The sequence below is a fragment of the Cervus canadensis genome, chromosome 14, assembly GCF_019320065.1.
Source record: "Cervus canadensis isolate Bull #8, Minnesota chromosome 14, ASM1932006v1, whole genome shotgun sequence".
Taxonomy (NCBI): Eukaryota; Metazoa; Chordata; class Mammalia; order Artiodactyla; family Cervidae; genus Cervus; species Cervus canadensis.
This window is the reverse complement of record NC_057399.1, coordinates 13,739,527-13,764,774: the sequence shown is the minus strand read 5'-3', so window position 1 is coordinate 13,764,774 and position 25,248 is coordinate 13,739,527. Positions and strand designations below refer to the sequence as shown.

General features: G+C 39.0%; 1 protein-coding gene across 3 annotated transcripts in view; it reads left to right on the top strand.

Annotated features, from left to right (window-relative positions):
* The window catches only part of LOC122453344 (phospholipid-transporting ATPase FetA-like), a 100,051-nt gene that overhangs the window by 29,006 nt on the left and 45,797 nt on the right, over positions 1 to 25,248 (top strand). For all 3 annotated transcript variants that reach the window (XM_043487333.1, XM_043487332.1, XM_043487331.1), the window contains exons 2-11: positions 1,057 to 1,134; positions 9,295 to 9,353; positions 15,195 to 15,308; positions 16,132 to 16,230; positions 17,826 to 17,887; positions 20,894 to 20,966; positions 21,323 to 21,393; positions 22,363 to 22,445; positions 23,182 to 23,340; positions 24,306 to 24,394. In XM_043487333.1, the coding sequence (XP_043343268.1) occupies positions 1,092 to 1,134; positions 9,295 to 9,353; positions 15,195 to 15,308; positions 16,132 to 16,230; positions 17,826 to 17,887; positions 20,894 to 20,966; positions 21,323 to 21,393; positions 22,363 to 22,445; positions 23,182 to 23,340; positions 24,306 to 24,394 (852 nt within the window). In that variant the 5' untranslated portion in view covers positions 1,057 to 1,091. The remainder of the gene's footprint in view (positions 1 to 1,056; positions 1,135 to 9,294; positions 9,354 to 15,194; positions 15,309 to 16,131; positions 16,231 to 17,825; positions 17,888 to 20,893; positions 20,967 to 21,322; positions 21,394 to 22,362; positions 22,446 to 23,181; positions 23,341 to 24,305; positions 24,395 to 25,248) is intronic.

The following is a 25,248-nucleotide window of genomic DNA, read 5'->3' as shown; positions in this document are numbered from 1 at the left end:
TCCTTTTTTTGCTCCATCTCTTCCCTTTTTCCTCCCACATTGCATTTCTTCTTCCCTTCCCTCACATTTTTCCACCCCTCCTCTGAGTTTAACAGCTTAAGTGTACTTTCCAGTTGGCTGCTATGTAATGTGATGTGCGTGCAGAGAGCGTCAGAGGATTGGGTGAATGCCTGGTTCTAGCTAAATACTCATCAGTCAGGTCCCTGGCTGGCTGTTAAGTGTCATAACCATTTCACATTCCAAGCTGTGCTGCTCGTGTGCATTTAGCCAAGCTACCCTCTCAAAGCTGCTGATGGCCCTGTGGGATTTGAACCTACTATGGGGGTTCCTGAGACCTCTCAGGGTGCCTCAAGAATGGTGATGTTAGAATAGCTAATGTTGGTTAGGAGCACACAGATTCTGCTGGCAGAAGAAACAGACCTTAGGTTGGGGTACAGAACTTGCAGCACACTTGAATTTTTTTGGCTTACACAGTATTTCATTTTACTTTTTAAAAATTTTGGATACTTTTATAGAAAGGATGCACTGATCAATTTGTCACAATAACCAGCACTTCATTTCTCATTTTACATCCAACTATTATTAACTCACTGGCGCCTAAAGTTAGTCCTAAATTTTGGAGTTATCTTTTCCACTAGACATAAAATATTTGTATCTATATTAGATGAAAATCCATAAGTTAACTGCTGCCCAATGGAGTTATAGAATACTCCAGTCAATAGAAAACTAACCAAAGGTATAGGCCCAGAACTTCACTGACAGATCACCCAATAATTTATTTTTCCTGTTTCCAAGTTTCAGCTAATTTTTCTGACAGATTATAGTTATCAGCTTAGATTTGGTTGCCAGAAAGTGGAATTTATTTCCCAAGTTTTAAAACTATAACTTTATGGTAAGGATGTTTGTAATGAATTCTAAAATTTAGCATATGTATTTTTAGAGGTAGATTTATTTTGGATTTTAGAGGTCAAGTTCCAAGTTTCTTAAGTATATGTTTAAGTTAAATGGTATCGGCAATGAGAAATTCTCATTTTAAATGTTTTTATTTCCTTACAGAAGTTCCGGGGAATAATAACTGAAACTACTCTGCAATGTGTATATCTAAAAAGGAAAGTGAGGACAAACAAAATGGGGGTAGGTGAACTCTTAATTCTGTACATCATTATTGCCTCTAAAAAGTATATACATGCTTGCACATGTGTGTGCACTCACATATAGGACAAATAAATAGACTCCCAACCTACCAAACTACCGGTTGAGCTAACTGACCAGGAAAGGAAGTATACTTTGCAGAAGTAAATCCTTTGTACTTAAAATGAGGACCTCCATCCACCATTTTGCCTTTTGAAAATTTTAAGTTGTTACAATTGCTCATCTTTTGTACTTTTATTGGAAGTTGAACAGGAAAATATGTGTTCCTCTTCCTCTCCGCATTGTTCACAACTGCCTCTTGCTAAAAGAGAAGCGGTCAATGTGGAAAATCAGTTGCTGAAGCAGGTAAGTTCAGCTTTTGTAGACTTTTTACAGACAGGGCTAGTGAATCTGGCTATGGTGTGAGAGAGGATTTCTGTACCAGTTTCATGCTTTCCTGTGGTGAATAGAAGAAGTACTAAAAGGAGCTGGGGTTATCACAGCCAAGGCATCTTTAAGGATAAACCAGCCTGACTTGAAAAAAAAAAATCTTTTTCTGACATAAAATTTTGAGAAGGCAAACCAGACTGTAGTTCAATGTTCAGGCTTCCTATTGAGGAATGGAGAAGGTACAGAGAATGAAATTAGGTCACTGATTTAAGGCCACACTACATCTTCTTTACTTTCTGTTGTTACGCAGTTGTCTGATTCTTGGAAGTAGGCCATGACAAGGACAGGGGCCCTAGTTCCAGGAAGAGGAAGTCAGGCAACTCCCAACAGAGGGAAAAAGCAGCTAGTCTGCCTGTACTCTCAGAACTGCTGAAAGAGAGAGGGCTGAGGAAAACAGGCGAACTGACCAATTTCTCCTGCATCTTCTTATGAACCGAGAACATGGAGGATAGTTGTAAATCAATGAAATCAGAACATACCCTCACACCAGTACACAACAATAAACTTAAAATGGCTTGAAGACTTAAAAATATGACACCATTAAACTCCCAGAAGAGAACATATTAAAAACATTCTGATATAAATTGTAACAATGTTGCAACAATGCCTTTGGTCAGTCTCCCAAGGCAATAGAAATAAAAGCAGAAAGAAACAAATTGTATCTTATCAAACCTACAAGCTTTTGTGCAGCAAAGGAAACCATAGGCAAAATGAAGACAACCTATGGATTGGGAGAAAATATTTGCAAACCATGTGACCAAGGACTTAATTTCTAAACGCTCATACAATTCAATAACAGCAACAGAAAAGCCAAACAACCCAATCAAAAAATGAACAGACATTTCTCCAAAAAAGAAGTGCAGATAGCCAGTCAGCACATGAAAAAGGTGCTCAACATTACTAATTATTAAAATGCAAATAAAATTACAATGAAGTACCCACCTGACACTTGTCAGAATGGCCATCATCAGAACATGCACCCCATATGTTTTCAGCAGCTGTTTGCAATAGCCAAGACATGGAGACAACCTAAATGTTCACAGGCAGATGAATGGATAAGGAAGATGTGGTGTGTGTGTGTGTGTATATTTAGCTCCTTTTATCCCAGCTCCTACACACACACACACACACACACACACACACACAAATGGAATATTATTCAGCCATAAAAAGAGCTAAATGTTTGTCCCCTTGAATTCCATAGCCATGACTACTTCAACTAGACCATCTCCTAGACTCTCCTTGTCTAAGCTAATTTTCAATCTTCTATAGTTCTAACTTCTCATCTGTAATTCACATTTTGTTACTCTTGTTTCAGCCAAACACAAATAAACTTTGAATTAACATGCGATGGGGAAAACACTTGGTCATCCCAGTCTTTTTTCAACAATATTCAGAAGCCCTAGGGAATCTTGAATTAATCTTTTATTATCTCATCTAAAACTTTTTTTTCTGCTTTTAGTGTCTTAAATATGACTGGCTACTCTATTTCCTAAGTCTTTCCTTAAGTTTGTCTTCTTTTTCTCTCAGACTTTTAGTTTCTTCTCGATGATTGTGCACACTGAAGTTTTAACCACTTTTCTCATTGTTCCAGCTTTTCCTTTTTTCAGAGGCATTTTTAAGAAATTCAGCTTTCTAGGCCTCATTTTTTTCTTTCCTTCATGGTGAAAATCCTACTCTTCTTTTTCATAGCAGGTCTGGGATCAAAGAGCCTGAACTAGGTGTTGGTTAATCCCATTACTCACTTTGAAGTCTCAGTCTGTCTCCACCAACTCAGGCTCTGAGCTTTGGGATCTGCCTGCTTTATTTTACTCCTAAACTCAAAGAGGGAGGTATGTATTCAGTTGTTGTGCAGAGCGTCAACTCCAGGTATCCCTCAGGGCTGCTACGCTTAGACAGAATAGCTTGCTACACCCAGATAAGTTGCTGGGAAAACCTGTTAGACCTTTATTAAGTTAAAAACATAGTTAGTATGGAGGTGGGGGAACACATGTATACCTGTGGCCGATTCATGTTGATGTATGGCAAAAACCATCATAATACCATAAAGTAATTATCCTCCAATTTAAATTAATTATAAAAACATAATTATATCTAGGATTAAATTTAATAAGAAATGTGAAGTTCAGTAAGAAAATATTAGAAACTTATCAAGCAGCATAAAATAATACTTTTGAAAAAATTTAGAGGCTGTGCTGGTGTGTCGGGTTTGGTTGGAAAGGCAAACACCAGGGGAGAGACTGATTTCATTAACCAATGCCTGAGCAAATTGAGAATGAACATGGGAGAAAAGCACCCTGCTCCTGGACCGGACCACCTTGACACCATGGAGACGCCAGTTCTGCCCTGGTGCTCTGCTTTAATCAGGCAGCCATCTGGGTCTCTGAGAAAGTTCCTGTGAAAAGAGCATAGGCCATGCAGCACCTCTGAATCCTGGCTGCGTCTAAGTTATCTGAGCCGTACATGGTCCCTTGCTTTGGACAACCTAAGCTATAATGGTTAACAGAAGCTCTCATATCATCAGGTTGTAAATAAGCCACTAACTAGTCAAAATAAAGTACAACCAAACTTTTTGTCAGTCCCATCTCAAATTCCCCCACCTTTATTCAGCTAATCCTAGTAATCGCAAGAATGAAACAACAAGAAAGAAACACACTAGTCCAGGAGAACAAACTTTAAGCTTCATAGCTGGCTGGTAAACTAGCCCAGCGAAGACTTACACTTGTTTATGTCGTTCAGATCAGTTCGATCACTCAGTTGTGTTTATGTCGTTCAGATCAGTTCAATCACTCAGTTGTGTCTGACTCTTTGTGACCCCATGGACTGCAGCACACCAGGCTTCCCTGTCCATTACCAACTCCCGGAGCTTACTCAAACTCATGTCCATCGAATAAATGATGCCTTTCAACCATCTCATCCTCAGTCCCCTTCTCCTCCTGCCCTCAATCTTTCCCAGCGGCAGGGTCTTTTCAAAAGAGTCAGTTCTTCTCATCAGTGGCCAAAGTATTGGAGCTTCAGCTTCAGCATCAGTCCTTCCAATGAACATTCAGGACTGATTTCCTTTATGATGGACTGGTTGGATCTCCTTGCTGTCCAAGGGACTCTCAAGAGTCTTCTCCAACACCACAGTTTAAAAGCATCAATTCTTCGGCCGTCAGCTTTCTTTATGGTCCAGCTCTCACATCCATACATGACTACTGGAAAAACCATAGCTTTGACTAGATGGACCTTTGTTGGCAAACTAATGTCTTTGCTTTTTAGTATGCTGTCTAGGTTGGTCATAACTTTTCTTCCAAGGAGCAAGTGTCTTTTAATTTCATGGCTGCAGTCACCACCTGCAGTGATTTTGGAGCCCCCCAAAATAAAGTCTGTCACTGTTTCCATTGTTTCCCCATATATTTGCCATGAAGTGATGGGACTGGATGCCGTGATCTTAGTTTTCTGAATGTTGAGTTTTAAGCCAACTTTTTCACTCTCTTCTTTCACTTTCATCAAGAGGATCTTTAGTTCTTCGCTTTCTGTCATAAGTGTGGTGTCACCTGCATATCTGAAGTTATTGATATTTCTCCTGGCAATCTTGATTCCAGCTTGTGCTTCATCCAACCCAGCATTTCTCATGATGTACTCTGCATATAAGTTAAATAAGCAGGGTGACAATATACAGCCTTGACATACTCCTTTTCCTATTTGGAACCAGTCTGTTGTTCCATGTCCAATTCTAACTGTTGCTTCTTGACCTGCACACACATTTCCTAGGAAGTAGGTCAGGTGGACTGGTATTCCCATCTCTTGAAGAATTTTCCTCAGTTTGTTGTGATCCACACAGTCAAAGGCTTTGGCGTAGTCAATAAAGCAGAAGTAGATGTTTTTCTGGAACTCTCTTGCTTTCTCAATGATTCAATAGATGTTGGCAATTTGATCTCTGGTTCCTTTATCTTTTCTAAATCCAACTTGAACATCTGGAAGTTCATGGTTCACGTACTGTTGAAGCCTGGCTTGGAGAATTTTGAGCATTACTTTACTAGCGTGTGAGATGAGTGCAATTGTGAGGTAGTTTGAGCATTCTTTGGCATTGCCTTTCTTTGATATTGGAATGAAAACTGACCTTTTCCAGTCCTCTGGCCATTGCCGAGTTTTCCAAATTTGCTGACATATTGAGTGCAGCACTTTCACAGCATCACCTTTTAGGGTTTGAAATAGCTCAACTGGAATGCCATCACCTCCACTAACTTTGTTCGTAGTGATGTTTCCTAAGGCCCACTTGACTTCCCATTCCAGGATGTCTGGCTCTAGGTGAGTGATCACACCATCATGATTATCTGGGTCGTGAAGATCTTTTTTGTACAGTTCTTCTGTGTATTCCTGCCACCTCTTCTTAGTATTTTCTGCTTCTATTAGGTCCCTACCATTTCTGTCCTTTATTGAGCCCATCTTTGCATGAAATGTTCCCTAGGTATCTCTAATTTTCTTGAAGAGATCTCTAGTCTTTCCCATTCTATTGTTTTCCTCTATTTGTTTGCATGGATCACTGAGGAAGACTTTCTTATCTCTCCTTGCTGTTCTTTGGAACTCTGTATTCAAATGTGTATATCTTTCCTTTTCTCCTTTGCCTTTCACTTCTCTTCTTTGCACAGCTATTTGTAAGACCTCCTCAAACAACCATTTTGCCTTTTTGCATTTCTTTTTCTGGTGATGGTCTTGATCCCTGCTTCCTATACAGTGTCACGAACCTCAGTCTAGAGTTCTTCAGGCACTCTATCAGATCTAATCCCTTGAATCTATGTATTGTTTAGCAAGGTGATTGTACAGATGTGATCACCATGTACAAAGCAGTGGTTTCCTGCAGGCATAGCAATCTCCCTCCGGGGATATAGTATGCTGCTGAATGGGGGACTGACTAACAGTGCAGAAGTGTCATCTGTCTCCAGATTCATCTGTGCAGTTTTGAAATCTATGTATGTAAATCCTTGGATAAAAGGAACTAAACATCTCAGTTTCACCTTTCCTGCAATTAGTGCAAATTCTGAACTTCAAGCATTGCCCAATGTGCAGACTTTGGCCCCTTAGATATTTTCTGTAAGAAATTTAATCATGTTCTGATTTCATGATCTTTAGTAATTTTTGCTGACAACCAGAGGATAAATAAAGGAAGTTACATGAAGAACCATACAGGTCCCTGTCTTGTCACTGGCTCTCTCCTCAGCTTTCAGAAGCATACTCTCTTAGCCCCCTGAGAAATGCAGTGTGACTTTCCAGACCTGACTGTACTTCCCATGGGAGGGAGCTCTGCGTTTTCTAATAACCCACTTTTACTCCATCCCCAGGATCTAGTGAATAAAATTTTCTTTGTCTTCACCTCTAATTAAAACTCCCATCTTAAGCAAATTGGCCAAAATGATTCTGAAGTTTACCTAGAAGAGAAAATAGACAAGAATAGCCAAGAAGAAACATCTCTGGGGGTCCAGTGGCTAAGACTCTGCGCTCACCATGCACCAGGCTCAGATTCGATCCCTGGTCAGGGAACTAGATCCCACATGCTGCAATGAAGAGTTCACATGCCACAATTAAAGATCCTGCGTGCCGCAACTAAGACCCAGCACAGCCAAATTAATTACTTTTTAAAAAAAGAATAGCCAAGAAGATGTTAAAATAGAAGACTCTCTTTCCTGTATTAAAAGTTACATAACTTAAAAGACGGATAGAGGGAGGGATAAATGAGGAGTATGGATTAACAAATAAAAACTACTATACATAATACAGATAAGCAGCAAGGATTTACTATATAGCACAGGGAACTATATTCAGTATCTCATAATAACGTATAATGGGAAATTATCTGAAAAAAATCATATATATATATATATATATATATATATATATATATATAAACAACTGAATCACTTTTATGTATACCTGAAACTAATACAATATCATAAACCAACTGTACTTCAATTAAAAATTTTTTTCTTAAAGATGGATAGACTAGAACTTAATAGAAAACCCATAATTAGGGGCTTCCCAGGTGGCGCTAATGGTAAAGAACCTGTCTGTCAATGCAGGAGGCTTAAGAAAACCCATAATTATATTCAATATGTTAGAATTTGGTACATTATAAAAGTGACATTTAAAATAAGAGACAAAATATTTGCAAGTCACTTATAACTGATTTCTATTCAGAACATATTAAGAACTCATAATTCAGTGATAAAAAGATAATTAACTTGGTTTAAAAATGAGGAAAGAATCTAAATAGACATTTCTCCAAAGAAGATATATAGATGTTCAATAAAATACATGAAAAGATACTCAATATCATCATTAGTCAATGGACTAATTAGTCCCTGGAATTCTCCAGGCCAGAATACTGGGGTGGGTAGTCATTCCCTTCTCCAGGGGATCTTCCCAACCCAGGGATTGAATCCAGGTCTCCCGCATTGCAGGCAGATTCTTTACCAGCTGAGCCACCAGGGAAACCCAAGCATACTGGAGTGGGTAGCCTATCCCTTCTCCAGGGAATCTTCTGACCCATGGGTTGAACCTAGGTCTCCTGCATTGCAGGCAGATTCTTTACCAGCTGAGCGACCAGGGAAGCCCTCATTAGTCAATATGGACATGCAAATCAAAATCTCAATGAGACATTACTTCATATCCACTAAGATAGTTAAAATAATATGTCATGGAGGACGGCAGAAGATTTACCATGAGTGTTTCTTTATTTCATTTAATAAATGCCATTGGGGTAAAAAAAAAAAAAAAAGCACAGTCTTTAACAAGTGTTGGCAAGGATATGAAGAAATTGGAATTCTCATACATTGTCAGTAAGAATGTAAAATCATGCAACTGCTGTGAAAACCTGTTTGGTAGCTTCTCAAAATGTTAAAACCAGAGTTACCATATGACTGAGTAATTCTACTCCTATGTATATACCCAAGAGAAATAAAAACAAGTCCACACAAAAACTCGTACATGAATGTTCATAACACAGGGCTTAACACCTGCCAAGAAACTCAGTAAATGCTTGTTGAACCAATGAAGAATTCAAGAGGCTATAGGAATGTTTTATTCAGGACAGAAAGATCTGTTGATAATTTATATTTTTGAGATGTTTTATAACACAGTAATGAGCTATCTGTAATAGTTTGTGACATCTGTGTGTTTTGATGTGATGATTTTGTCATGTGGTGTTGTCAGGCCAACTCCACTAAATCGCAGGTAAGGCCTCTGCCTTACTTATCTTTTTATCTCCTCACAGCATCCAGCACACTGGTTTCTGTGCAATAGATACTGGCAATGATTTATTAATTCAGATTTAGTCAAGCAAATTTAGGAAAGGCTGGCCTTAGAAAGAACCTCAGATATCTAAAACTATTGCTGTAATTAACTTATGAAGGAGGATTGAGTTTCTGTGTTTGGCAATAATGTTGATGCAGGCCAGCCTGTTGTCTGTGGAAATATAGTCTAGGGTTACTAGAAGCATTAATGGTGGAGAGCTCCTCAGAAGTTACTTGTCCTCTTGCCTCCAGAAAGCTTGAACACTTGAGGGTTTCCATTTTTACCGTATTGCTTGATTCTTTGAACAAAGAGACAAACGCCTGTTTGTGGACAGATATTCTTGGTGAGAACATGTGAGATGCTAGTGAAGTCACTGGCAGCCAGCATCCCAGGCTCATCTCAGAGGGGCATCCTGCTCATCATTTCTCTCGTCTTTTTCAGAACGAGAGAGATATCTGCAAGCCAACAATAGAGAATTTAACAGTCTGTTTGGATACCCAGTAAGTATCTGGTCTCTAGCTATTTCAAGAGGGGGCTGATGTTTTTCTCTAATATTCCCCATTGTCAGTGAGGCAGGAAGTTCCTTGTAGATGTAAATCCTACAACATAGGTTCTACTTTCTTTCAAGCTCCTGTACAATGAGGGCTGTGCAGTGAGGGCTCAGAAACCAGGTTAATCCAGTGACCTAGGCTCAGGGGAGGATGTGTCTCAAATTTTGGTTTCATATATAGCTCCTTGAAAAGAAATACTCTAGCTTGAACAAATGAAAGCATAGTTTCATAGTTTTATTTTGCCACTTAGATATCTCTCTATGATAATACATGTAGACCTTCCTAATTCGTTTAATCAGTTCAATTCAATCACTCAGCCATATCTGACTCTTTGCAATCCTTTGGACTGTAGCCTGCCAGCCTCCTCTGTCCATGGGTTCTCCAGGCAAAAATACTGGAATGGGTTGCCATGCCCACTGAATCTACTTTTTTACTTAACTAGGATATTTGAAGTTCTGAATGGGAAAAAAAATTATACTTCTGTTAGTAAACTACTAATAAATATTTACCTGAATGAGTTCCATTAATATATTCAACTGAAATACCTTTTGCAGCTGAGTAATATGAAAATTTTTACTTCATTTTATACTTACAGATTCCAAGGTCTCTTTTTTTTGTTTGTTTGTTTTTTTTTTGGTCTCTTTTTTCATATTCAGTGAATCTAGCTGTTGCTTAAGTGTATCTAATTCCTAAGAAGAAGGAAAAAAAAGCAAATATATATGCAAATTACATTAAGAATAATCTACTTATCATTTCAAATACACGTGTGTCAAAGTAAATTTTGTAAACATTTTCAACCCATATCTTACGATTTGACTAGAATTTATTAACATTCATTATTTCTGTTTTGCCAATTTATTTAATCATTATTGAAAACCTTGCATGATCTACCTTTTAAATACTTTATGAGTTTTTAAAAGGGAGTCAGAACTTTTCACAGTGAATCATCGTGTTCTGAGAATATCAAATATCAGAAGACTTTACATTAATGACATTACTATTTAAAGTTATAATTTTTATTTGATTTTTTAACCACGTTTCCATATTTTTTTACTATTTTCTCTTAAGGCCAAGACCTGAAACAATTTACATGGTACACTCTTAGGGATAAGAATCCTCAACTGTTTACCATTGATCCTTGAATATAACAGGTTTGAACTGCATGGGTCCACTGACATACAGATCTTTTTTCAAGAAATATGTACTGTGGTACCACTCAGTCCAAGGATGGCTGAATCAGTGGATGTGAAACCTCAGACACTGAGAGCCAGCTATAAATTATACAGATTTTAAACTGCACAGGTGTTGCTGTGCTTAACACCTGAGTGTTTCAAGGGCCAACTAGACCCATTCAGAAACCCCTGTGCAATATTAGCTATCAGTTCAGTTCAGTTGCTCAGTCGCGTCTGACTCTTTGTGACCCCATGGACTGCAGCAAGCCAGGCTTCCCTGTCCATCACCAATTCCCAGAGCTTGCTCAAATTCATGTCCATCGAGTTGGTGATGTCATCCAACCGTCTCATCCTGTCATCCCCTTCTCCTCCTGCTATTAATTCATTTAATAGCAACATAGTCTTCCATTGTATCAATATACCTTAATTGATTTAACCAGTTTCTTACTGATTAACATTTTAAGTATCTCCATTTATATCCAGGTGCCCCCTCCAAAAAAAATTTCTCCAATAATTTGCTGTGATAAATGGCCCTAAATGAACACCATTTTATATGCCATATTCTTTGGCACATTTGTGTGAATATACTTTAGGAGAGTTTCCTAGAAGTGAATTGGCCAGATCAAAAATGAAACACTTTAAATTTTTGATACATATTGCCAGATTGCCCTCTGAAAAGGTTATATCTATTTATATTTCTATCTATAGCAAAGACATCTCACTTCTCCATATTCCTGCCACATTGGTATTGTCAGTCTTTTCTATCTTTACCAGACCCTTTCGTGGAAAATGACATTTCATTATCTATCTTTCCTTAATTTTGAGTGAGAGCAGTAATTTTTTTGTTAATTAGCCTTTGTACATCTTTTTATGGAAACAACTGTTAATGGTATTTGCCCATTTTCTATTAAATTGTTCATTTTCACTTATTTATTTATTTATTCATTATTTATTTATTATTTATTCACTTATTTATTTATAAATAAGTAACTGATAAAAAGATACATGGTTTAAAAGTCATGCTCCAATACCCCATCCTTGTCCACATCTCTGCTTCCTAGAAGGAATCACTTTTATTAGTTTATCATATATTCAGCAGTGCTTCTTTGTGCAAATAAAGCAAATATACACACAAACGCACACGCACACACACACACATATATATTCTCATTTCCCCACTTTCTTAAACTATTCTGAACCGTTACGTTATGTCCTGGAAATGTTTTCATAATTATAATTTCATAATAGCATTTTCCTTCTTTTTTCAACTGCTTCCCTGGCAGATAGCATAATTTATGTAACCACTTTCTTACAAATTGACATTTGGATTGTTTCTAATCTTTTACAATTAGAAGCAATTTTTACTTATATGTTACTTTATGCATATGTAGATATATTAATATATAGTGCTGTAAGTATATAATATATATGTGTATAAATACTATATATGATATATATGTGTGTGTATATATATACTATGTATATAGTGTATGTCTATGTGCATGTGTATATATATATATACACATATATATACACTATATACATACAGTAGTCTCTATAGGATACTAGTTTATGATTTCTGAGTTAGAGAGGCTCTGGATAATAACAATATTTAGGATATGGCTGTGGGAACAGGTTTCTCCTTCTCTACCTTTTCCGTTGTCTAAACTTTTTCTAAGTAACTCTACGGTGCAGGGTTTGGCATCACTCTGAGTTTGAACATAGCTCTACTCCTTACTAACATTGTATCCTTAGGCACATTATTTATTTTCACTTCTTTGATCTTCAGTTTCCTCATCTATAGAAAGATCATAATAATGTTCACTGTACATGGTGGTTGTTAGAGTTAAATATGGTTGTGAAAATGTTAGTTCTCTAACTGTTACCCTTTAACAGAAGGGTACAAATTTCATTCATCTCTGTAACTACTGTTCCCATCACAATATCTGGCCCATAAATGAAATTCAGTAAATGTGTGCAAATAATTATTACATATGAACAAGTAAACAGATTTGACTGATTCTTATGTACTTAGCAACCATTGCATTTCCCTGGCCCTACCCATTGCTCATTTTTTCCCTATTTCTCTAATTTCTTCCATTCCTACTCCTTTTAGGCTTCCCTGGTGGCTCAGTGGTAAAGAATCCATTTGTGATGCAGGAGACTGCCTGCAATGTAGGAGACATGGGTTTGATCCCTGGGTCAGAAAGAGTCCCTGGAAAACGGAATGGCAACCCACTCCAGTATTCTTGCCTGGGAAATCCCACAGACATCACAAGAGTCAGACGTGACTTAGTGACTGAACCACCACCACCACTGCTGCCTTTCCTCTTTTCAACCCTGTAACTCCTGATTCTCGTTATATCCTGGGCCTTCTGTTTTCTATTTTCCACTTTAGCAGTCAGCCGGGTGCTGTGCTTAGTCACTTAGTCATGTCCGACTCTTTGTGACCCCATGGACTGAAGCCCGCCAGGCTCCTCTGTCCATGGGGATTCTCCAGGCAAGAGAATCCCACTGGAGTGGGTTGCCATACCCTCCTCCAGGGGATCTTCCCAACCCAGGGATCAAACCCCGGTCTCCAGCATTGCATGTGGATTCTTTACTGTCTGAGCCACCTGGGGATATCCCTGCCCAAATAAATAAATGCCCCCAAAGCCCAAATCTACCATCTCTATCATGTCAAAGGAATTATCCATAGTTAAGCAAATGTTCTACATCCTTCAGATTCTTGCTTCTGGTTTGACATTTAAGAGTAGGACAAAACATTCTAGTCGCCAAGAAGTAAAAAAGTACTGAAGTCTATCTTGGGACAGAATCATCATAGCTTTCGTCTTTGTTTTCTAAAAAAAATGCTACCCAAATAAGTAGAAACCAAATACATTAACTGTAAAGTCAAATGGAAAATTTACTAAAGCCAGCTGCTTTAGTAAGGTAAAAGATCAAAAGATCTTTGGGCCCAAGTATCAGAGTCATCTGGACTTAGACACTAAGGAATTCAGGCTATCTTAAAATCACAGAAAACCATTTCTATGTTAGAATAACCTACCCTCAGGGTTGAGAGGGGCCTTAGAGGTCATTTACTTAGAACTCCATTCAAGACATACCTGTGAACTTTCCAGAACAGATTTTATTTAACTCTTTTTCAGTCTCTACTAGTATAGCCCAGCATAGAGCTGTGAACAGAACAAACCTTGAGAAATGTATAGTGTTTGATTGATCATTAATTGAAAAGTCATGGAGAAATACCAAGGAAATCTTAGGTTTAACTTGGATCTCTAAACTCCTAAGTGCTAAGCTATTTGACCAGCTTCTCTTCCCTAGGGAAATAGACCTTAAGCAAGACTTGACTGGGTTGCCTGTCTAGTCTCCCAAGGCCAGTTTTAGCCTTAGGACAAAAAGATGTTGGTTCTTCAAGAGTTATTCAGATGTCTTCCCAAGGTAGGACCCAGAAAAGATTCTTCATGCTTAAGCAGTGTCTGTTTTCCAGGACTGCAGGTAGGTTTGTTCTTGTTTGACCCTATAGGTAGAGGAGGTGGGAGAGAAGCCCTGTCCTTAGGGGATTATTTGGTCTCATTCTCCTACTTTTCTTAAGCTCTTAGGTTCAAACCCTTACATCTTAGGTCAAACAACTGAAGAGCCAAAAGTAGAAAGTAAGATGGTCTTGTCAACATCTTGAGATCAGCATTGAAGAGGTAGCAAGTTCCCATTTTTACTCAGCAAAATGATAGCTTAGATGTAGGCCAAAACTATTCAGACCTCCCCAGGGACAATTAAGGGGCAAGTGATCTCCAGTGCTGAAAGCAACCAGTGTAGGAACCTTCAGTGGGCTAAGGTTGAAAGACAGTCATTTGCTTTTGGCGTCTGACATCTTTCAGCACTGAAAGCAACATGTAAAGACACACCAAAATGGGTTTGCCAGACTCAAGAAAAGCTTCAGTAGAGAGCTCTGAGCAGAGAGAACACAAATGGCAAACTTGCCCACTGTTTGGCACCGAGAAGGACCTTGAGTCAGAGGATGAGATGAACAGAAAGATTTCTGGTTCTGAGGAAGGAAAGCGTTTGGATGGCTGCACAAGTGAACCGGGGCTCAGGGAACAGCACAGTCTCAACTCCACAAGAAACTGGATAGTCTTCGGCAAATGATGCAACCTCAGGGCCTCAGCTTCCACATCCTCAAAAGGTGATATTACTCCCTTCTTACAGTTGTTTTGAGAATTAAATAAGTTGCTTTTTCTAAAATACTCAGAATAGTACTAAAGTACTTAGCATAGTACTTTACACATGGTAAATATTTAATAAGTTTTGACTGTTGTTGATTTTATTATCATCATTATTATCAATAGCATCAATAAACAAAGAATTCTACTCAGGGAGTAAATACATCCTGCCCCTCCTAAACATGTCCCATATTGATCAACCTTGCCATCTTTGCATACATACATAAGCCTCTCTGGGCCTCAGAGACAAGAGTCTGGAGACAAACACTTCTTCCTTCCTCACTATGTTGGGAGGCTATTAGCTTTTTCCTATTTTATGAAGTGGTCTTGGTCCTTTTTGTTAAGATTTGGAGGTAGAGTCTTTTGTTACTCTAATTGTGCTTGTGTTCTTTTATTAACAGGATAATAGCGTCAAAACTGCAAAATATAGTGTCTTAAACTTCTTGCCTATGAACCTGTTTGAACAGTTCCAGAGACTTGCAAATGCATATTTCCTCTTTTTGCTTCTTCTACAGGTATTACCTTTTAGGGCCTTTTCCACAGAATATTTTATCAGCTTCTCTGGGGTCAGCTTATGTAATCAGTCCTTCTCCTTAAACTGAGAGATGTCTTCTCTCTTTAGACAAGAGGAGAATGAATGGCTGGAGTCTCAGGCCAGTCTCCTAGAATAGCTGTGGTCAGGCTTAGCCAGGGTGAAACAAGCCTCTCCAAGAGGAAGGAGACAAGGTCGCCGAGTCCCAAGTAAGGGGTGCTCCCTCACCGTGATTACATGACCGCAGTTCAGCTTAACCGTGGAAGGCCACAGACTTGATTCTGCACCCCCGCCTCAGCTGCAGCCCCGTTCCTCCTCCTTATCCCAGCCTCCCCGGCAGAAAGTTAACACGTGGGAGCACCAAGGGAGGAGAATGGTTTGGAACATCAGCGCGGGGCACGGAAGCAGAGCAGAGTAGGCCCAGGTTGGGAGAGAGAGACAGGCCATCTCGTTTCTCCCGGTGCTGAAGGGGTGTAGGCGCTATGTGGTTCTCCCACGTCCACACTTCATGCCCTACCCCCAGCACCTTCGTTATCAGAAGAGAAATGGCTCTTTGCCATCAAGACAAAGATATTAGAGTTCAGGACAGTACCTGGCAATTTATCATCTCCTCTTCTTTCATCTTTAGGAGGTGTTTGCTTATATTGGGGTGGCTATTTGGAGGTTGTAACAGTGGAAAGCAACTAGGATTTTTGAACTTGTTATGAATCTAGGGGGGTGAAAATGGTGGTGGAGTGGGGATTGGGAGGAAATACATTGTCCTTTAAGCTTTCTGACCCATGTTTCTCTCCCCTTCCCTCTCCCAGTTGATTCCCCAGATCTCCTCCTTGGCATGGTACACGACTGTGGTCCCCCTGATGGTGGTGCTCTCCATAACAGCAGTGAAAGATGCCATCGATGATGTGGTGAAGTGGCTTCCAGGGCCTCTCTTCCCTCACTGTACCTAGTCAGGCTGGGGAGGGAGGGAGCATGAAGGACTCCCCAGAACTGCCTAATACTAGAAGGAAGCACTGAAGGGAAAGAGGTATTTCCTTTCCCTATGTCCTTATCTGTGCCAGAGGCATAGGAGAATCCTGTAAGCCCAAGATTGGTGAGCCATCCATGGCCAGAAAGGGGTCACGCAAGGCCTTTCTCTGTCTTCCTCCTGCCGCCTTTTCCAGGTTTCCTTCCATCGCCTTCGTAACCCACCTCTGCCTTCACTTAGCTCTCTCTGGGTTCGCTCTTACCCTTCTTTCTGAATTCACCCTTCTCCCATTTCTATGTTCCTCTGCCCTCCTTCCTGTCCCCCTTGCTTTCTCCGGTCTTTATCTCCCCTTTCTACATTCCCGTTCTCCTCTCCGACTCTCCGTATTTCCCCCTCCAGCTTTCGGTTCTGTCAGGCGCACACAGCTAGGAACCCTCTGGGTTTAGCGAGCATCGTGACTCAGCAGAGGCTGGCTCCTTCCCCGGCCTTGGTGGGAGAAGCTGGCTCTCAGGAGTGCGTGCAGCGTGGCTTCCTGCGTGCTCCGTTACAGCAGGGCCCGGTGGGAGGGCGAACTTACAGAACCGTGCCTGCCAGTGGGATTTGGGAAGCCCATCGTGTTGACCTGTTTGGAGCTTCCCTAAGAGAGTCCTTCTGATTTTTATATCAAAGTTTAAGAGCAGAGTGTTTCTCCAGCTCTTTAACTCTGTGACTCTTTAAACCCAGAATTTACATATATAGTGGTTTAAATTTCAGACACAACTCAGATGTGCAAAAATATAACTTCATTTTCCATAACTAAACTCAACGTAACTCATAACCACCACCTCACCATCTCAGCCCTTTTTTAATGAGAGCCGAAAGCTAATCTTGCCAATTCAGGATAACCCACGCAGTTCCTTCTGGGTTAGAACGCAGTCTCTTTAGGAGAAATATTCTGACCAATTCAGGATTCTTTCTGCCCTCTTCCCAGGGAGTAATCTCAACTGAAAGGAAAGGGACTCATGTGAGTCTTAGCATCAGGACATACCCTTATTTGTCACCCTCTTATTTGGTCTTTGAATAGACCTCTATTCCTCTTTCTTCGTTGCATCCATGGTAGAAGCTTCTTATGCTGACTCTGGTTGAGGGTAGGGGTATTGATATACTTGTGAATACATAACTTCCCTCCACCTACCAAGGTGTAGGCCCATGATTTTGCATTCTCTCCTCTGTGGCTTTCAACATAAGTTATTTGTTCTCATCACCCCAGGCTTTGGCTCTTGATATTAAAACAAAGAGTTTGTCTCTTTCTTCTCGCTTGATTCTTTTTCTGACCTCCTTTCCCAACTTCTCAGAGACAACCAGCTTCTTGGTCTGGTTTTAATGGTGGAAGAACTTGGAATTGGCCAGGGGTTGGGGGGGAAGGTGGTGAAGAAGTGAGGGTAAGGGAGAATTACAAAGAAGAGGAACTACATTGAATAATAGTTCAAAATATTAATCTTCTAAATGCAGTTCGCTCTATGTCTATTTCCTGAACATTTTCTTGTATGATTTTAGAAAAGGCACAAAAATGATAATCAAGTCAACAATCGTTCTGTTCTGGTGCTGATGAACGGCAGGTGAGTGCTTCTTGGGAAGCCAGTTTAGATTGGACCAGCTCTGGGAGAGCACTGACCTTGCTAAAACTTGATGTGTTTGGAAAGGTGATTCAAGACAGTGAAAAGAGCCTCAGGCTGGACATAGGAAGAGTTCTTTTCTAGTATGCCCTGAACTTGCCTCTCTGGGCCTCATATTTCTTACCTATAAAGTGAAAATAATATTCTTTACCTTAGAGGATGCTTACAAAAATGAAAACAATATATATTAAAGAAATTAATAAAATATGACATGATATTAGTATGCAAGTGGTTACTACCAGTACGGCGGTCAGCATGGAGATGTCTGTCTTTAGAACATCAGTGGATTCTACATGACTTATTGACCATTCTACTATAGCCTTTGGTTAGGACATCTTTTTGTTAACAATCTAAAGAAAATATTGGTGTTGACCTCATTGCTGTAGTGTTTGATCTTATCTATCTAAAGTATGGGTAAATGCTTATTTTTTTTGTGGGGTCCTGCAAAATTGGAGCAATTTACCTTTGGCAGGGATAGAGGGAGACCGGCATAATTATATAAAGCAAAATATGAAGATTACCATAAGAGGTACAAAAATTATAATAGGAATTAATGAAAAATAGGCAATCATAGCTGGCTAAAGAAATCAAGGAGGACTTTCTTGAAGAGATGATGTTTGTGCTCAAAAGACGGGGAAGAATTCAACAAATAGATTATATGAAAGGTGACCAATGTTTGCAGAAGCATGATCACAAACAAGTACAGATCTGAGGGAATTCAAGATTGAGGTCCAATCCTTTCTCATGGTGACCTTACACAATACCCAGTAGCTATAGTTTTATATATATATATTTATATTAAAAAAATTTTTTTTAATTGAAGTACAGTTGATGTTCAACATTATATGTCACAGTATACAATGTAGTGAGTCACAATGTTTAAAGGTTATGCTTCCTTTATAGTTATTATAAAGCGTGGTCTATATTACTCGTGTTGTACAATATATCCTTGTAGCTTATTCTATATGTAATGGTTTGTACCTCTTCATCCCCTCCTCATATCTTGCCCCTCCCCCTTCTCTGACTCCATTGGTAACCACTAGTTTGTTCTCTATACGTGTGAGTCTGTTTCTTTTTTGTTATATTCACTAGTTTGCTGTATTTTTTAGATTCCACATATAAGTGATATCATACAGTATTTGTCTTTATATGTCTGACTAATTTCACTTAGCATAATATCCTCCAAGTCCGTCCATGTTGTTGCAAATGGAAAATTTTCATTATTTTTTATGGGTGAATAGTATTTCAAGAGACCCCGGTTCAAGTCCTGGGTCGGGAAGATCCCCTGGAGAAGTGATAGGCTACCCGCTCCAGTATTCTTGGGCTTCTCTGGTGGCTCAGACGGTGAAGAATCTGCCTGCAATGCAGGCGACCTGGCTTCAGTCCTTGAGTTTGAAAGATCCCCTGGAGGAGGGCATGGCAACCCACTTTAGTATTCCTGCCTGGAGAATCCCCATGGACGGAGGAGCCTGGCATGCTGCAGTCTTTGGGGTCAACAAAGAGTTGGACTCATCTTGAGTGACTAAGCACACACATATCAAGAGCTATAGTTTTAGTCATAGAATTCTATTATGGGAGGTTCTTGGGTATCTGATTCTGTTACTTATTGTGTTTGCTGATTCTTACTCTTGATGGATTATTTCCTCAAGTGTTTTGATCTGTTGAAGCCTCTCATAAGATATCACTAAAAAAGTTAGTTGTGATTAAAAAAAATTTATAAAAAAGAAAGTTATAGAAATAAAGAGAAAAGATAAAACTGAGTGTATAAGAAATTTGTAAAGCTAGGAATTACTGAATGAATTTAGTCAAATGAACTTCTCAAGGAGCTTGAGCACTTGGGTTTTATGAAACTATTACAGAAGAATTTGTCATAGAGGGGTTTTAGAGTAGGAGTTCACAAGCAGGGCCCTAACGGTTAGACTTTGTAAGCAGGGAATGTCTGGTTTATTTAACACTTGAGATGAATTGTCTATATTCCAGAAAGTGGCATCCTTTTTGTAGAGTACATGTGTTTAAACAGAGTTATTAATACCTTTGAAAAATTTTGTTTTTTGAGTTGTGATTTCTGTCATTGTAGTAATTGTAGTAATTCTGGCTACAAGCACATCTTTAGTTAAAAACCACATATTTTAGCTATCAAGAGGAATGAGCCACACCTTCTGTAAGTGTTCTCTCAGATTTATTATTAAATGAAAAACTCAAAGTACAGAAAATTATTTATCTAGTATGTCATTTTTAAATGTGTATCTTGTATGTGATTATAGGGATTGACATTTTCTCAAAAGAAATGCAAAAAATTGCTCTAAGTGACAAAACTGTAATCTGGGGAGAGAGGAGACTTTACTTTTTGTTTTTCTTTTTTTTTTAATTATTTGAACTGTATTTTTACCATATGCATATATTGCTTTTACTTAAAGAAAAATTATGTGCCTGTATATCTACATATACCGTTACAGTTTTAGAAAACTCTTATAGCCTGATCAAGAGAAATGGGCCCCATTCTTTTTTTTTTTTTTTTTTTTTTTTTTTTTTTTTTATTAGTTGGAGGCTAATTACTTTACAATAGTGTAGTGATTTTTGCCGTACATTGACATGAATCAGCCATGGATTTACATGTGTTCCCCATCCCAATCCCCCTTCCCACCTCCCTCTCCATCCCATCCCTCTGGGTCTTCCCAGTGCACCAGCCCTGAGCACTTGTCTCAATACAGTATACTAACGCATATATATGGAATTTAAAAAGATGGTAACGATAACCCTATATGCAAAACAGAAAAAGGGCCCCATTCTTGATGCTGCTTGGGCAAGGAGTATCCCAAAGCAGTTTGGTCCTCCTCTGAGCTTTGAGTTCATCTCAGCTTTCCCCCCTCCCCCCTTGATTGTCAAAACAGGACTGTAGGGAAATTCTCAGAGCTGGCATGCAGGCATTCAAGGCTCACTTTCTTGCAGGATAGTGACAGACAAATGGATGAATGTCCAAGTGGGAGATATAATTAAACTAGAAAACAATCAGATTGTCACGGTAAGTACCTCTTTGGGCTGTGGCTTTTTCTCTTTGGGCTTGAGTAGGAACCTTTCTAGCACTTCTGTGACTGCCCCTTTTGGTGATCTTCACCTGCTTCACTGTGCATCTAGAGATCACCAGCTCCTGTGGTAAGAAGTTTGTTCTTGTCCACTTCTCACCACAACCCCAGGTAAAGTATGACTGGCTTTGAGAAAGGAGGTGTGTGGTACCAGTGATGGGTCTCGAGACAAAGAAAGTAAACCCGATGTCTATAAAATTCTTAGGATGAATAGCTGTTCCTGAGGTAATTGCTTTTGTCACACTGTAATTTTAAAGTCTGCCTTCCTTATCTTCTCTGCCTTTCCTGACCACAGGCTGATATACTGTTACTCTCAAGCAGCGAGCCCTACAGTTTGACATATATAGAAACTGCAGAACTGGATGGGTGAGTGTTCCTTTCTCATAGTCCATTAAGACGGTTAAGCCAGCTTAGAGTGGTTTCACACTGAGGGGGAGCATGATGCAGAGAATGAAGTGCTAAACGCTAGAAATATCCAGATAAGATGGGAGGCCTCAAGTCTAAGGCTGAGCTCTTGACAGATAATTGAGCATCCAACTGGGTGCAGAATCTGGGCAAATATTCTCCATCTTCAAATTAGAAACATTCAGTCTGACTATATTCAATAACGCTGAGTGGTAGGAAAGAGGTTAACCAGACTATGAAATTTCAGAATATAGTTCCAAAGTTTCTTGGGGTGGGAGAATGAATACTGAGATAATTATGTGCTGATAGACCATGTTCTGGAAAGGATTTAAGGTAGCAATTCATTAATGTGCAAAAGCTAAGATCTTTGGAAGACAGAGGGCATCTTCAGAGAGCTTGGCCTGTAGAGTTTTATGTTAATCTGCATCCTTACAACTCTTCCTCTTAGTGCCCACAAACTTTTTGAAATGTGGCTTCTTTTTTACTTCTGTCTCTGTGCATTTCTGTATCAAATAATGGTTAGCTGGGATCCGTTCATGGGTCCTATAAACATTTGTGAGATGGAGGAGTACATTTACTTGGAAGTTTTCACAGGTTCTTTCCAGGACCTTACTCTTGAAGGGAGTAGGTAGCACCTCCAGGTTGTTTTGTGATGTTTCTTCAGCTTTTCTAGAGCATCTGACCAGCAAGATCTCATAGGTTGGTTAAAGTAGTTGATATGTGTTTCAGGGAGAGAGGGGAGCAAGTGGGCTAATATTTAGCTTCCTTGTAGAACCATTCTGCCTCAATACTGTCCTGGAGAGAGGATGACAGTAGGAATGACTCGAACAAGTCAAGTCTGAAAGCCAAGCTCTGTTGGCAGCAACTGTTTCCTGAAGTAGGAGAAGTTGGACCTGTGCTGCTGTTACATATGTGCATTCTTTACTCTAGTGAAACCAACTTGAAAGTGAAGCAGGCCATCTCTGTTACCAGTGAGATGGAAGATAATCTGAAGCTTCTGTCTGCTTTTGATGGTGAGTTTTGAAATAGATTTGCCAACCCAAGTTTTTATCAGTGGAGGTGTGGTTAAAGTGTGGTACAGCCATATAGTGAATTCTATATAACTCATAAAAAGCAGTATGCAAGTTGATATTTACTTATATGGAAAAATATTCACAACATATAAGTGTAAAAAGGTTATAATACACTATGCATAGTATAATGTAACATAAATTTGTCTTTGGAAATAAATATATGTTTATGAGTATATATATAGAAAAAATCTTGGAAGGATATTCTAAAGGTTAACAGCACTTATTTCTAGGCAATGAGTGAATTTTACTTTCTCTTTTTAATGTTGTATATATATTTACAAAGGGCATATTTTAGTTTACTAATCATGAAAAAATGAACTTATTTCCATTTTGAAAAAAATACTAGGTTTGCTTTAAGTAGTTTCTGAATTTATTCAGATTTAGCTCATTTGATCTGGAAGTACTGATGGTAATAAGTTATCATGTGGGTTGTTCTGTTTCTGGATAACCCATGTCACAGAATTACTCTTCTCTAATGCCCAGAACCCTTTGTCTGCCTTTCTAAAGGGAGCTGCTGAGAAATGGGCAGTGGCTGAGGAATGATAGGAAAAAAAGATGTGTGTATATTTTGAAAGAGGCTTGTTTCTTTCCTCTTTTCTATTAAGCTTCCTCTTTCCTGTTAGGAAAGAATTAAGATTACAGAGTCAGGACTCTTATTCCTTTTTTTTTTCCCCAGGAGAAGTGAGGTGTGAGTCTCCCAATAATAAGCTGGACAGATTCACAGGAATACTCATGTATAAGGGAAAAAACTACATCCTGAATCATGATAGACTGATTCTCCGAGGCTGTGTCATCAGGAATACAGATTGGTGTTATGGCTTGGTGATTTTTACTGGTGCGTCTCTCTGGAGTCACAGACCCCCAGCCTGCTGGATTCTGTTCATGGCCACATTGTGGATACTTAGTTTCCATGATGTAGATATGATGCTCAGATATATACCAGAACACTATGGCTTTGAGGAAGGGAGGCAGGGAGATGGATAGATGGATGGAGGAATTAAGAAAAAACTTCTTTATTAGGGAAAAAAAAAATGACTTTTTTTCGAAATACTGAGCTGCCAGCATATCAGCCCTGCCTTTGATAGTAGAAGGCTTTGTGTTCCAAGGCCACAGAACATTCATGAGTCTTTCTAACCACATCTGGACACAAGACAAGGTATACACATAGAAGTATACATAGAATTAGCATTTGAAAGGAGAACAGTGTGAAACAGGAGGGTATATATGTGGATTACTCGCATGAGGAGAGAATAAACATGGTCCTCATTATGGAGAAGATAAAATACAGTGTGAAGTGTTCATGCCAGAGAAAAGGCACATATGGCTCCTGAGCAGTGACCCATCCTGAGATGGCATTTAGAACCATAATCCCTTATACTTAGTCAGGGATTTTCTGGAGTGCTCCACAATATTGTAAAGTAATTAGCCTCCAACTAATAAAAGTAAATGAAAAAAAAAAGAAGACCCTTTTTCTAAGCTAAATAAACCAGATGGTGATGAGAAAGAAGCTTGAGGCCCCTATTCTAACTTATCGATGAAAAACTAGACTGTCTAAGGTGCTGCCAAGAGAGGGAGGTGTCAGCGTTGATGCAGCTTGAAGAAGTAATTGGAATTATCCTAAGAAATAAATTTTCCATTCTTTGAGTTTGGGGCACCAACCACGAGCCTTTCTCCAAGGCTTTATCCTTTAGCATTGGAAAGAAGTTTGATAAAGTGATCATAAAGGTGTATTTCAACCCAATTTCAGTCCTCGAGAATATTTAGTGATTCTAAGAGATGATGTCTCCCTGTTTAATTTAGGACCAGACACCAAAGTAATGCAGAACAGTGGGAAGTCCACCTTTAAACGGACACACATAGACCACCTCATGAATGTCCTTGTGCTCTGGGTAAGTTAAAGACCTTTTTTCTGTATTTTTACAAATAGGCCTTCTTTTCCTTCTCCATCAGTAGCTGGTATTTTCAAGTCAGAATTTACTTGTCTGAAAGTCTCAAATAGTTTTAGGACCCCACACACTTATATTTGGACCAGATAAGAAGAAAACTCGTTGATACTTTTTTTCTTTTTCTTCATAGCCAGTTTTACTCATAACCACTTCAATAAAATCTTACTTAGATTAATAAGATCACCTTACTTAAACCAATGATTTTCAAACTCTATTTCCTTAGAGAATGCTCAGGTCTGCTGCAGGGGGAGTAGAGAAGATCAAGAGTTTTGTTCTGGCCTCTTCATTCTGAAGTTCCTGCTTTAAAACGAGCAGCCTCACATTTATCTGTTCTGTAAAATTTCAGTTAGAGAATAGAGGATTCTAATGCTAAGAAATGAAATTTGAAAAGCACTCAGTACATACTGCTTATATGTGAAATCTTAAAAAGAGTACAGATGAACTTATTTACAAAATAGAAATAGTCACAGATGTAGAAAACAAATTTATGATTACTAGGGGGTAAGGGGAGAGAGATAATTTGGGAGATTGGGATTAATACATACACACTACTATATATAAGATAGGTAACTAACAAGGACCTACTATATAGCACAGGGAACTCTACTGCATACTCTGTAATGACCTCATGAGAAAAGAATCTATAAGAGTGGATATATGTATAAATGATTCACTTTGCTGTATGCCTGAAACAACACAGCATTGTAAATCAGCTATACTACAATAAAAATTTTTTTAAAAGCACTCAGTAGATGATAATCAGCTTTGAGAATAAAAGTTTAAATTGAAGATTAATT